At 37.8% G+C, this 14,861-nt stretch overlaps 2 protein-coding genes across 2 annotated transcripts; one reads left to right on the forward strand and one right to left on the reverse strand.

Moving 5' to 3' along the window:
• Positions 1–212: 212 nt before the first annotated feature.
• Positions 213–1,987, reverse strand: LOC149236668 (uncharacterized). The gene is made up of 2 exons (XM_089368993.1): positions 1,504–1,987; positions 213–1,141 (listed from the first exon to the last, which is right to left on the reverse strand). The coding sequence occupies exons 1-2, from the start codon at positions 1,985–1,987 to the stop codon at positions 213–215; spliced, it is 1,413 nt and encodes a 470-aa protein (XP_089225119.1).
• Positions 1,988–6,653: 4,666 nt separating this feature from the next.
• Positions 6,654–7,919, forward strand: LOC149236669 (putative E3 ubiquitin-protein ligase RHC1A). Its single transcript, XM_089461596.1, has 2 exons — positions 6,654–7,788; positions 7,846–7,919. Exon 1 carries the CDS (start codon positions 7,057–7,059, stop codon positions 7,771–7,773), a length of 717 nt encoding a protein of 238 aa, XP_089317722.1. The 5' UTR covers positions 6,654–7,056; the 3' UTR covers positions 7,774–7,788; positions 7,846–7,919.
• The last annotated feature ends 6,942 nt before the right edge of the window (positions 7,920–14,861 follow it).

Consider the following 14,861-nt stretch of genomic DNA (forward strand, 5'->3'; position numbering starts at 1 on the left):
GACCACATTAGCAGCCTCGTTCTAGGGGCCGCTTTTAGCTTCCACATAAGGTTCCACCAAGGCTCAGTGTCTTGGGGCTTATAGGGTTCCATCAATACCAGATATCCTATCTTGGGTGCATATGAGCCATGTTTGGCATATGCCCAAATTAGTTCATCATCCCCTTCTGTGATCCTGATGTGGGCCTCTGTTAATGCAGTTAGGTAGTCACGCTAGTCCTGTTGCCAGTGCAGAGGGATATTTAGGAAGGTCCCTGATTTCCAGGCCTGTTGTGTCAAAGAGGAACGGGCATTGTCGGTAATATGGAAAATATGTGTGATGCCTTGATCAATGAGGTGTGCTTTCAACTCTGCATGTAGCCTATGAGCATTACCACAGCCAACCCAGGGGTCTTCCCCTATGCGCACCAGAGATCCAGATCGGATTCTCCATGTCAGTCCATTTCGTATAAGACTCATAGCATTTATTACAGCCTTCCAAATGATGGATATGTTTGATGTATTCCTTTGTGCTTGTCTGATCCAGTCAAGAGGATTGGAAGGGGTAATATATTTAGAGACCGCTACCTTCGTCCATAGGCTGCGGTTGTTGAGCAATTGCCATCCTAACTTTGCTGCCAATGCTTTGGAGAAGATATCTAGTCTCTTGATCCCCCAACCTCCCCACCATTTGGGCAGGGCAAGAGTTTCCCATCTGGCCCATGCAAAAATTCTCCCAGGTTGTTTCCCCTTCCATAAAAAACGACAACATATGTTTTGTAATCTGGCCAATATTCCTCTAGGGATCCAAGCCAACGTCATCCAGTATACGAGTATTGCTTCCAAAACAACCTTGATCAAGACCAACCTACCTGCTCTTGACAAATATTTGTGGTACCAGATATTAAGGCGTTTTTCTACCTTGGTGATTAGCCAGGTCCAATCGGCTATTTTATATCCATGTGGCTTTAGTCGATAACCTAGGTACCTCAACCCTTCTTCCAAAGGTAGGAGAGTAAAGGAAAATCTCCTGAGCGCATACTGTATTTCGTGTTGAGAGCATCCTGTAGCTGTGATAGTGGATTTTGCTTCGTTCAGCACCATTCCTGTAGCTTTTTGGAATATTCCAAATGCATTGTACAGAGATGTTAGATCGTCGATGCCTCCATTGAGGAAGATAAGTACATCATCAACAAATAGCAGGTGAGTCAGAATGCAGGAGTCAGTGATCTTAATTCCCATAATCCACCCTTGCCTGTGGTCTTCTCCGATAATTCTACTAAGACCCTCCATTATGAGTAGAAATAGAAGGGGGATAGAGGGCATCCCTGCCTGAGCCCTTGTTCCACATGAAAAAAGGGTGATGTCGAGCCATTGATTAGTACACTATAAGAGACGTTGGTTATACAACACATGATCCACTTGATGAAGGTGTAGGGGAAACCCAAATGAGTTAACAAAATTTGGATGTAGAGCCAGCTGACTCTGTCAAATGCTTTTGATAGGTCTACCTTCAATATCATACCTTTTAGTTTTTTGAGCTGAACAGTGTGGAGGAGTTCCTGTGCAGTGCCCACGGCCTCGTGAATCTGTCTGTTTTGAAGGAAGGCAAATTGTTCTGGGGAGATGTGCAAGGGCGGGATTGGCTTTAGGCAGTTAGCAATAATCTTTGTGATGATTTTGTAAATACAGTTACATAAAGATATAGGCCTGAAATCATCAAAAATGGATGGTTTGTCTGCTTTGGGAATGAGAGCTATGAATGTGGAGTTAAGGCCTTCCGACATCCTCCCGTGCCTTCGGCATTCTTCAATAATCCTTAACAGATCTTCCCTTATCATATCAAAGAAGGCAATGTAAAATTCCACTGTCCAACCATCTAGCCCCGGGCTCTTATCGTTCTTGAGCCATCTTAAGGTTCCTTCAAGCTCATATAAAGTGACTTCTTTTGTAAGATCCAGGTCTGCCTCCTGGTCAACAAATGTGGGGAATAGCTGGGTAGTGCGCATCACTTCAGCCAGAGTGGCGATAGGGGGTGCCTTGTAAATGTCTTTAAAATGTGAGTTAGCTTGATCTACCAGCTCTCGAAAGGATTGTATGGCTTGTCCATGCTCATTTTTAAGCTCCCATATTGTATTGATCGCCTTCCTCCCATTAGCATAATTATGGAATAATTTGGTATTGTTGTCCCCTTCCTTAAGCCAGATTACCGACTCCGTAGTCTTCAACGCTCTTCTTTGTCCTTCAAGATTTGTGTCCTCTTGTGCATTAGTGAGGCAATTTTATCTTTTTGTTATAGGGAGGTAGTAATCCCTTTAGTATCCTCCTCGAAGGTGAAGATGTCCTCTTCTGCTGCTCTAAGAAGTTGGTCTTCCAGGTTTCTTTTCCTCTGAGCCCAGGATTTGGATAGGGTTTTCAACTCCTTCAGGTTATGGACAAAGTCTTCCGCAAAGTTCCCATCAGTACCTGGAGGGTGGGCCTTCTGAAAGTCATCTACCATCCTCATGTAATCAACGTCCCTTAGTCATGTGGAGTTAAATTTGAAGGGAGCCTTTGGCTTATCAATGGCATCCTGCATTTCCAGATAGATGGGTATGTGATCAGATAGGCCCCCAGATCTGACCCATTGTCTGATGCGGGTACCTTTATTGACTAGAGGCTCTTCAATTAGGAATCTATCAAGACTTCTGGCAAGGCTTGCCTCACCAGTTCTATTATTCCGCCAAGTGGGCTGAATCTTGGTAGAGGGGATGTTAATAAGGTTGTGGTCCTCCAGAAGATTCTCAAAGAATGTTGATAGCATATCCACCTGTGCTTGTTGGCCCCATGACTCCGCATACCCTATGGAGAAGTTAAGATCCCCTCCCAGGATTATGTTGTCTTGCTGGAGGATTGATGAATTAAGTAGTTTCCTCCAGTAGTCAGCCCTATCATGACAAGGGTCATATACATTGATGATTCTGTAGTCAGCTTCAAGGGTGGATGAGAAAATATTAGCTCCCAGGTACCCTTGTCCCCCCCAAACATTATTTAGCTTAATAGATCGGTTGTGAATACCCAGGGCTACCCCTCCAGATCTTCCCGTGGCATCAAGCGAGTGAAAAGACCATCCTGGTAACCAAGATTCGAGTAAGGGAGTGATAGTGCTGGCAGGACCAAGGGTTTCTTGGAGAAAAAGGATATCTACAGCTTCCAGAGCAATCAGATGTCTCATGGCTAGTTTTTTCCCAGGGCTAGCCAACCCTCGGCAATTAAAGGAGAGCATCTTCATGGAGGGGGGACATCTAGGGTTTTCTCTGCTCTAAGAACCCAGTTTATGGTTTTTGTTTACCCGTGGCAATCTCCTCCCCTGCCTGGTGCTTGGCTTTGGATAGAGAGGAGGGGTGCCCCCGAGATGGTTTAGGTAATGAGGGGGTAGGGTCAAGACCGAATCCCATGGCATCAAGACCTTGTGAGCATAATCTCGAGCGAAGGGGGTATCGAGGTTCAGTGCTTAAAGGATGGTCAGGAGAAGGGTGCAAAGGGGCCTCTAGAATGGAAGGCTGGGAGGTAGTATAAACAGGAGGAGGGGTCAAGATAGGGAAATGTTGATTGATAGAGGGCATCTGGGGGGAGCTGGGGGGATAAAGGGGATCAAGATCATGAAGGGTGCATTTGAGATATAAGTAGAGGCTCCAGTATGAGAGCGAAATGTAGAATTACTTGGAGATTCAGATGCAATAAAAGCAAAGGAGTGAGAAGGAGTTGTCATACCCGTGGAAAATGTGTCCTCTATAGCCACCCGAGCTCTCGTCAGAGGTGGAGAGGGTGGCCGAAGTGGAGATTTCCCACGCTTCATCTTTGCCTCTTTCTCGTGTGCCTTGCCTGCTTCTACAATAGCTTGTTGTGGCTAATATTCTACTTCCATTGCAGACTGTCGCTAGTCCTAAGGGTTTGAAGTGCTCGGTTCTTTTTCAGATGACCTCTGACCCCCCTTGTTGATCAGGGGGAAATCCCTAAAACCATGGCCAACCTTGTGGCATCTTTGACATCTGTAATTTACTCCTTCATAGTCCAACAACTGTTTCCAAGAGTATGTCCTCCATTGTATGGTGATGTGTTCCTGTAAACCCCCTCTAGTATCCATGTGCACCAGGATCCTAGCATAAGCCATCTTGCCAATAGATAGGTAAGACTTGTCATACTCCATATACGTGCCTAGGGAGTTCTCGATGTGTCAAAAGGTATCTTCAGACTAAAAATGTAGCGGGAGCTCTGGCAGTCTAATCTAAATTGGGCCGACCCCAATCTGCTCTGTTCCCAGGTCGAAAAGTGGTGTCCATCTCTTTAGAAGGACAGGTGCATGCTCAAAGTGCCAATATGAAGATAAAACCCAATTCGTGTGGTCAGGCCTAGCGAACCTTAATGCAAACCAACCTCTCACGAAGGTCTGCACCGTAGGTATATCGGCGAAGTGATGTCCCCAAACCTCAGAGGCCCATAACTTTAAACAAGCCGCAGAGTAGTTCCGGCCTCGGATTCTTCCAACCAAAACTCTGTCCACGAAATCCATTGCTTCCCCTAATTGAATGTCCTCCTCGAGCCTGAGATTAATGTCTTCAGCTTTAGATTTAAAGCATCTAGATTTCTTGCGAAGCCTCGCTTCAGCAGTTGTGTCCTCCCAGCAGTCAGAGCTTTCCCCAGAGACCAGTGTGTCCTCAGGAGGAGGCAAGGGGGCGAAAGGTAGGGCGTCTGATAAGGGAGGGATGTTCGAAAAGCTGCTGGATGGAGGGGCAGAGGAATGCGGCGTGATTAGGTGTTCGTAGGCGACAATGGTGGATGAGCTGGGTAAAGAAAAGTTGAAACCAGAGGATGAGGGGAGGGAGGTTAGGCCAGTGCATGTATCCACAGGGTTAGGGTTAAGGCAACCCGAGGCAAACCCTAGTGAGGAAGGTGACGACGGAGGAGTGGATAGGGACGGCCAGGTCGGGAGGTCGTCTGATAGTATCACCGGGTAGTTCGAAGGGCCCGAGAATAGAGGTAAACTGACGATGGTTTCTGTCAACACACAACTGAATGGGGTCGATCCTTCCTCGGTAGCAGGCGAGGTCATCTAGATAGAGCCTTCCACCAGTAGTTCCTCCAAGTAATCAACAAGATCGAGGTCCATAGCTTTCGGGGAACGCAGATCGCCAACTACCTGGGGGTAACCATTGAGGGAGCAGCAAGAAGGGCGGGCAGTAGTGTGACTGGAGACCTAAATGCCGGGCGTGAAAGTAGGACTTGGTAAAACCTTGTTACGATAGCAGAGATAGAGGGTAAGGTAGAGTGACCAAACTATCTTACGGCCTACGCGTTCCTGCTGAAAACTGCCAGCTACAGTGTCTTGTACTACAAACACGAGGCCCTACCCGTATTCGCCCGCGCTTTCCATCGCAATGTGAGAGATATTATCTTATGCATTGTTATATAAAGATAATAAATGTTACTTATCTTTTAATGCTGCAAATATATATAATAACAATCTTTATCTACACTTAGTAATATATTTTCTCTACCAAGAAAATACATACTCACAATTTTTATCTACATGTAGTGATATATATAAACTCTCTTTTTTAAACAAATATAATAACTTATATTTTCTCTTTTAAAAAAATATAATAACTTATCTTTTCCAGAAAACACATAGATACTCGTATGTTTTATCACATTCCTCATCATTATATATATATAATCTTTCCAAAGACACTCAATTAAACACATATATTTTCCTTAAAAATATAGCGGATTAATTATCTTAAACACACATTTTCCTTAAAAAAATAGACGGGTTACTTATCTTAACCGTAGTCAATTAGCCCATCCAAAAATGACGCCATAAAAAAGAATGTGAATGGTCTTTTCTTCTTTCCATCTCTTCTACAAGCCTTTTGATGACCCCCCATGGGAAAACGGAAAATCCTATTTCCACCACTATAGGATCATTAATGCGCTCTTACATGCGCGGGAGATAGACTTTTATAACACGTGCAGGGGTAACGCGCCGTTTTTATTTTTATTATCTAGTTATAAACGTCTATCTCCCGCGCATGTAAGAGCGCATTAATGATCCTATAATGGTGGAAATAGCATTTTCCATGGGAAAACCATTACTGTAACAAGGAATCTGATGAGAATAAAGATAAACTCCCGTGGGGAAATGAACTAGTGGGCAGGCCCGATAAATGGCACCTAGAAATTCTTGGAAAATGGAGACATAATGTAATTTTTGGGCCGAAGGTTAAATAGGAGACATGGAGATATGATGTAATTTTTGGGCCGAAGGTTAAATAGGAGACTAGTGAAAACTCCAATTTTCATTGAGAGATGAAAAGAATATATTAAATTTTTTTTATTTTGGTAAAGGATGAAATTTTAAGAATAGAAATTTATATAAAAGTTTATAGATTTTGGTAAATCAAATTGTTTTTTAATATATCAATTATGTTTAGCCATATTTTTTTAAAATATTTTAAGTTTTAATAATTTTATATAACTTTTATTTCTCATTATTTTTTGAACGAATGTTAAAACCTAATCTCCATGGAATATTAGCCCTAAAATTTTCTAAAATTACTTGATAGTAAAATTGGAATTTTTTATTAAAAAGATTATCCACCGACGGAATCCCCTCTCTCTTTCCAAATTCAAACGCGAAACGTTAACGTTGAGACCTTACGAGGCAACACAAAGGGAAAGCAAGGAATGGAACTATATTCCCCCTCATCTTTGTCTCTTCTATTCAATACAGTCCACGAAATCCTGTTCAATACAGTCCATGAAATCCCAACCGTGTAACCTGTAAATTCTCAGCTTTGAAGTCTCCCACGGGCCAACATTCCCATCAATAATTGCATGATTCCTTGCATGCCTTGAGTTTGGAGCTGCAACTGCCATTCCTCGGCGATAAATTTGAGGATTTTGACCTGAATTCTGCTCGGACCGCAGCGCGATCAATATATTTGAGCTTCATCGGCCTTTTTAACATTTGGATTTGAATAGCGGCCGTCGTAAGGGTTTCGAAGGTCGTCTTCCTGAATTTTCAGGGTTTGTCGAGATGGGTTCTAGAAGTAGTTCTCCCTACTGGTGTCATGCTTGCTATCGTATGTTAAGATTATTGGCAGGAGATCCCACTGTTTGTCCCACTTGTGGCGGAGGGTTTGTAGAAGAAGCAAGCGATGGCATTTCGAGCTCCCGAACAAACCCCTTCGAGGGCTTCTTAATGGAGGGCGGAGAAAGGCTTTCTGTGGCTGACGTCATGGCTGACCTGCTCAACTTGCTGAGTAATCGAGAAAATAGAGAAGGCCGCGGTCATTTCCCTGACAGGATTCTCAGACGGGGCGCGATTGGGGGTAATGGCCCCATGGTGTTAATTTTGGGCAGTGATACAGGAATCGAACCTAGGACCTTGCCTGCAAATATTGGGGATTATTTCATGGGTCCTGGGTTAGAACAGCTAATAGAACAGCTGTCTCAGAACGATAGGTTGGGCCCTCCTCCTGCCCCGAGGGCCGCCGTGGATGCAATGCCCACGATTAGGATCAATTCCCGGCATCTGATTAACAATTCACACTGCCCTGTCTGCAATGACCGGTTCGAAGTCGGAGGCGAAGCCAAGGAGATGCCCTGCAAGCACATTTATCATTCAGATTGTATACTTCCCTGGCTGGCTCAGCACAATTCGTGTCCCGTCTGTCGCCATGGATTGCCGGGCGACTTTCCAGCTACATCACAGGCTAGATCTTCATCCAGGCCCAGAAGTGCCGCGTCATAACCCCCAGCTGCCAAGGTAATGTCCGGGGATCTCAGGCCCAGAAGTGCCGCGTCATAACCCCCGACTGCCAAGGTAATGTCCGGGGATCTCAGGATGCCCGTTGTTTTCTGCTAGTGTTGAATCCAGTGCGCAAAACAGTAATTCTAGGAATTATGTTTCAAGTGGAAAGAATAACAATGTTAATACTACTAATAATTCAAGAAGCAGAGACCATGGACGAGGTTTGACCAACGGAATTTTATGTGGTCTGTACGTTCTTCCACTGCAAATCACTGTTCTCATCGTGGTCAATATACTTCAAATTCAAATGATAACATTATCCGGAGGCAGCCGTGATGGCCCTTTGAGGAAGGCGATGGTTCTCCTTGGAGGACCAACCTGAGTCACTCATTACTCCAGTATGTTGACAGTAGACTGTAAATACTGGTTACATGGAGTTAGTCCCCATGTGACCTACTTTTCTCGATGTTATTTTTAAAAAGCTTCACTGTGTTATCTAGATTTACAGGTAGCGTTTAAATGTAACTGCAGTCTTATGGTATGCTTAATGATTGTCATAGTAAAAATGTATAATTGAGTATAATTGAGTGCAATAAGTGTTTTTTACGTTAATATAATAGAGATGTTATAATGTTTTTCTATTTTTTGATTCTGTTATTATCTAGCTCTTTCTCTTTCTTAAATTTAATCCTATTGTATTGTTGGCTATAAAATATTAAACTTATATTTTGGATCAATCATGCTAAAAAAATATAATAATAAAAAACTTAAAAGAATCATGCCCTATCTTTACTCTATTATTGTTAGTCACTTTGCTTGCACTCATCACTTGAATCTTTGTTAGTCACTTTGCTTGCACTCATCACTTGAATCTTTAATTAAAACGGATATATGCTGATTCTTAATAATATTATTTATGTTATATCAATTTCACATCTTTATATATAAAGTATTCTCATATTTTATTTTACTAAAACTTTGATTTAATCTCTATGGAAATATTTATAGTACTGAAGATAGAGGATTTAGATATATTTCAAAAGTAATTATAACATTTTTCCTTTTAGATTTAATTAAAAATTGTTATAAAATTAAATGAAAATAAAATATTTATGAAATATTTCAATAGTGAAATAAGTTATGGTTTTTGGGCATGTGGTATTGATGAGCCATGGTATTGTAACAAAGCTTATTTACAAGTTAATAATATCTATGGTAAAGTGGGAGCGAATATCCATGGTTCAAAATCCCATCATATTGTTTTAAAACATTTTGATTGTGAAAGAAGTTATGATTTTTGGGCATGTGGTATTGATAATCCATGGTATTGTAACAAATCCTATTCACAAGTTCATAATATCAACTACAAAGTGGGCGTGAATATCCATGGTTAAGAATCTTGTCATATATTTTGATTGTGAAATAAGTTGTGTTTTTTGGGCATGTGGTATTGATAAACCATGGTATTGGCCCATGGTATTGTAACAAATCTTATTTACAAGTTAATAATAACCATGGTAAAGTGGAGGTGAATATCCATGGTTAAAAACCTTGTCATATTGTTATAAAATATTTTGATTGTGAAATAATTTATGTTTTTTGGGCATGTGGTATTGATAAGTCATGGTATTGGCCCATAGTACTGTAACAAAGTGTATTTACCAGTTAATAATTAATAATATCCACCGTAAAGTGGGAGTGAATACCCATGGTTAATAATCTTGTCATATTGTTATAAAATATTTTGATTATAAAATAGGTTATAGTTTTTGGGCATGTGGTAATGATAAACCATGGTATTGGTCCATGTTATTGTAACAAAGTCTATTCCCAAGTTAATAACAAAATCGAAATATAACAAATTGAATTTTATTATTTTTATTACTTCAACATTTTATTATTAATTGAGTCAATTTTTAAATGTTTACACTCATTACTACCTTGATAATCACCGTTGAGTTTACCTTTAGAAAGTTACCATTAGATTTTTTTTTTTTTTTTTTTTTTCCAATTGAATATTTGAATTTTAAGCTACTCATTTCAAATGAAAATGGTATTTTTTCTCAATTATTTTTATATTCTCGACAAATATTACATAATATTCATTGACCTTTGATTTAATGTAAAAACTAATGTATCATTAACTTGATAGGGAAGTTTGCAAAATGAGTTTCTTATAACTGTCATTTGAATCGTCCACAAAGTCTTGGATAGATAATGATTGAATGTGTTGTTAAAATACTCTTAGATGCTAAATCATTAGATAAATTCCTTGCCCTATTTGAGTGTTATTCTTAGATATAACCATGATGTAGCTTCAGTTATCGAATTTACAAAAAAAATTGTCATTTGAATTCATTATATAAAATTGTGACTTAAACTTACCATACATATTATTTTAATAGATCCCCAAATATATGTAATGTCATTATTGAACAACATTATAACTCACAAAAAATAGTATTTGTCCATGAAACTAGGAAATACAAAAGGTGCTTGCACTAATTGGCATTTCAATTTTGCATTTCGATTTTTGTTTCAAAAAGTTGAAGGCTATGTCACATGATTATGAGATTGGAATTCACTAATTTAGAATAAGATTTAGAAGATAGCAAAAGAATATCTTTTGAATATGGAAACTTTTGTAGGTTTTGGATTTGGTGTTTGTGTCGTAAATCCAAATAAATGATATGAAGTTTAAATTGGTATTAGTGGTTTTGATTTTATGATTTGTAGCACATTTTATAAATGTTGTAACAAATAAATGTACAATATCATTTTACTTTTTGTAAGTTGAACCTCACTATCCATTAGTAATATATTTTACTTTTTGTAAGTTGAACCTCATTATCCATTAGTAGTATGGTGTGAGGCACTTGGCTTGCTATTGATGTATATATTGTGTCATTCATGAACATGGGACAATTATATACATTAGTAGCTTGGATAAGTGAATAGGGTAGATATATATTCAAAGCTGTAGATCCACTTTACAATTAATACTTACCTATATCAATTCTAGGCCTTGGTTCTAACAATAAAAAAGTTGTTGATCAAGAATCCTTGAACAATATGTATATGTCTGAATATGTCCTTTTTGGGTCATGCCTTTAGTTTTATTTTTAATGTGGGGGTGATGAATATATGGTAAGATTTTCAAATATGTTAACATCGCATTAGTTTAACCCCATTACTCCAAAAAAAATTAGAAAAAATTCAAATTAGGCGTGAAAGAGCCCATTACCTGGTTGTTGCATCAACGCCCTTCTTGTGGGTACCATAGTCATTTTTTTACATTTGTGAGATGCAAAATACCTATTCTTCCTCCCTGTATTATCCACCGCCCTGTAATATCCCAACACATAGCTGATTTCAATGCCTGTGGAATGTGGGAGACTTCATTTGCAACTTCATTGTACCACACATCCTACAATCTCACATTTCTACGTTTACCATTTTGCACCCCATGTCACTCCAATTGCACTATCAAATTCTCGATAATATTGTCATTGAATATGGCATAGATTTTGTACAAAGCTTGTCCTTATGTTATATTAACAAGACATTTGCTATTTATTAACCACCCTATTTGACATGCAATCTCGCAATAAGTAATGGTGAATTTAATAACTTTCACTACTAATTTCCTCATTAGAGACTAAAGTACTTGATCATTTATTGTATCAAGACTTGTAAAATAAAAGACGATGAATAGAAAAATAAACCCCTATAATGGAGATATTGTCAACATGCTTGGTTAAGAGGACCATGGCTTGGTGGTACTTGGGGTTGACACCACAAAAGAATAATGCTAATAGGCTTTGGATTTTTGGAATATTAAGAGTAAGTTGTATGACTGAACTCTTTGATTTCAAAAATAGTTTTTTGGTGCCTATCAAAATTTGACACAAAGAGAAGGATGGTAAACCCTAAAGTTGGAAAAAACTCTATTTTCCTCACTCCAAGTATTTTTAGAAAGATGCTGCAATTCCCCACTTTGCACAGAGTTTTCAAGCCCTCTAAAGTAGATGCTTTTATAGATCAAGGGGGAGGAGTTGAGCTACTAAGGAAGTTTCTCAAAAAAACACTTACTAATTCAACATGCTCTGCTCCAATTGACAAAAGTTTATTGGCAAACCCATACAAATAGTTTGCATGGTTATTTGCAACAATATCTAGTTAATATTGCATAGGGTATGTCGTAAAATACATCCTTTATATTCTTCCCCATTCAGTGCATGAATAACTTAGTTTTCATTGATCCCATGTCACCCTCAAATAAAATTTCCTACCAAATGAGGAATTCTCAAAAAACAAAGAGGTTCTTTATGATATCTTATTTAGTTTATTGTATTATATTTATAGATTTTCCCTCAACTTGGATGACAACCTTATTTTAGTTTTGGTACTGAACATCGTGGAAGCACAAGGCTCCTTTTCATTTTTAACAAGTGTATAACTCTTTTCTCATATAATTCATGACAATGATCATCGATCCTGTGACAGAGAAATTTTCTCAAGAAGCTCGAGCCTTTCTTTCTTAGAAAGGTGTTTTTCATTATGAAGATTACTTTTCATATATTAAGTTATTTGGGTTTGAAGGGAGCCTATCCTTCTCCCCTATTATATATGTGATAAGTTCTTCATAGCAGAGGTTCATCAACAATATAAAATTTGGGCCTATTTCTTCAACCAAAAATAGGAAAAAATAGTTTATGGCAACCCCTATCAAAATTGGGGATTTTATTGTCTAAACAATTTCTCAATTGGATGAAATAACCTTTTCTTTTGACAAATTCAAAATAGGAAATTCCAAGCAAACGATGGATTTAACCCAGAGGGTGTTTTCTTTGCCCATATGTTTTCTATTAGGTATGGTTATTTTTTTTATAGTTCTGAACAATTGGAAATCCAGTGGGAGATAATCATAATATACAAAAGGAATATGTTATATATCAAGAATGTCCCCTTCATTATGATCTCAATACACAAATTAAGAGGGCAGCCTGGAACCAACGTTGATTTTTGTTCTCCCCATTAATCTCCAAGAAGCTCTTCGATTTCTCGAAGCCAAAGTTCTATAAATACCAAAAAATTAAGGAGAGTTATGAAAAGAATGTTGGTGATAGAAGTGACAAAGATTCTCCATGAAAGAAACCTAGAAGAACAATTGCTTTACCAATTCCAAATGAAAAAAGAAGTAGTTGAAAATCACGTTCAAGACCTCTATGAAGAAGAAATAAACTCTTAAGAATATCGGGATTGATACTTTGTGTACAATTCTCGATTGGGTAGAAATACAAATGATTAAGAATAGAATCCTAACTAAGGAATCAATGCATCGTGACCTTGTTGTTTTCAAAGAGGAGCTAGTAACATTACATCATGAGAATGATCAACAATCTAGACAATTGCAAATTTGGAAAACTAATTTGAAGGATAAGAAGATAATTGAAAAATGGAACTCTGAAATAAACATTGCAAGTATTAAACCTCAAGAGTTATATAATTTCATCACGCCATGAGAGATGCTCTTGCATATTTTAGTAGTGAACACGAGAAAAAAAACATAATTCTAAGGAAAAGGATAATTTAGCTAGAAGTGGCTTTATGTCCTCAAACACTATGTGTTGAACCAATAATTGTAAGACCTATTGAAAAAGAACCTGACTCAAGCTAAAGGTTGGAGGGAGCTTCTAGTTTTCTGACATAGATAAAAATGTTGTAGAAAATATTAACAAAATAATTGCTCTGATTCTTGAATCATAGGGGTTGGTTGAAAATTCAATCAATATTTTTCATCCTTCAAGGAGTTTGTACAAAATGATCTAGAACACGATGAACATTTTTCCAAAGAAGATGTAAGTACATTCTTTGGAATTTTTTTATGATATGAATGATATTTAAGGGAGGGAACAAAATGTTTCCATCCAAGGCACAACTCAAACATTTAAAATCATGTTGGTTGGAAAGGATTAATTCACTTAGACAAATGATTTTTGATTGGGACATTGTTGTGGGAAAAAGAGTTGATGTTTTTTTCAAATTAATTGATGTGACAAAAGAGTTGGATGGCCCAAAGATGATAATTGATCGTTGACACCATACGAACTAAAGATAAGATGTAAGAACAATTGAATGCATTTAGGAATCTTTGGGATGCTAATTTTGATACTATTACTATATTTTCCCAAGAAGACATTAAAAATGGTTATTTCACTTTATTAATAAAAAAGATGATCAAGAAAATATGACACATCAATTGGGATTTGAGTTAAGAGAAATTGAATTTGAATTATTTGACATCTAGGTAAATGATTAGATAGTAACAACAATGTTAACTGAGTTTATTAAACAATGGTTAAAGGACACCTTATAGAAAGTAGTCAAATCGTAACGACCCACAAGGTCAAAGAAGCAATTACAATAGTTAGGATTTATTTCGAAGGCACAACATTTAAAAAGGTATTCACTAGATGGAGAAAGAGAGGGTGTTTCTAGCATAATAGGTAAGAAAAATCCCCTTCGAATCCCGATTCTATCATATTTCTCTTAGTTTGCAATTACTAAACATTTCATTTAAGAGTCCTTTTGAATGTCAAAGGTCAATTCCTAATTGTCTTCTCTATTTTTCTTCTAGGTCTTTTCTATCTATTTTATGGTCCATGGGAGCCCTATCCCAGTCCATTTGGATGAATGCATTTCATTTTATGAATATTATAAAAATTTTCTATAAATATTTATAATTTAAAGCTTCATAGGGAACTAGTTGGGGAGCATAGCTAGTGTGATCTTTTAACTCTCAGTTTTAAATGTGGTATTTGAAGTGTGTGTCTCCTTAAAACCTTTATAAGTTTAATTGAATGATAATGTTGATTTCTCTACATGTATGGTCCTTTTATATTTATCTTGCAAATAATATGCTATGCTGGAAGCAATGTGTTATGAAATTTTTCATTTTCTTTTTTGAAGTTCATGTATTATAGTCATGTTTGTAAATATTAATTTCCTCTGAAAGGTCTAGTCTTATCTTAGGAATTTTTTGTTTTATCAGTTTTGAAAAGAGGAGTATTACACGTCATTTTGTC

Source organism: Pinus tabuliformis, chromosome 8, assembly GCF_031772625.1.
Source record: "Pinus tabuliformis cultivar Carrire ecotype Pingquan chromosome 8, CPIR1, whole genome shotgun sequence".
Taxonomy (NCBI): domain Eukaryota; kingdom Viridiplantae; phylum Streptophyta; class Pinopsida; order Pinales; family Pinaceae; genus Pinus; species Pinus tabuliformis.

Coding starts and splice junctions, on each gene's coding strand:
- LOC149236668 (XM_089368993.1), bottom strand. CDS start 1,987: ATGCGCACTACCCAGCTATTCCCCACATTTGTTGACCAGGAGGCAGAC. Junction 1,142..1,503: donor TCAGCTCAAAAAACTAAAAG/GTATGATATTGA, acceptor TCCTCAATGGAG/GCATCGACGATCTAACATCT.
- LOC149236669 (XM_089461596.1), top strand. CDS start 7,057: ATGGGTTCTAGAAGTAGTTCTCCCTACTGGTGTCATGCTTGCTATCGT.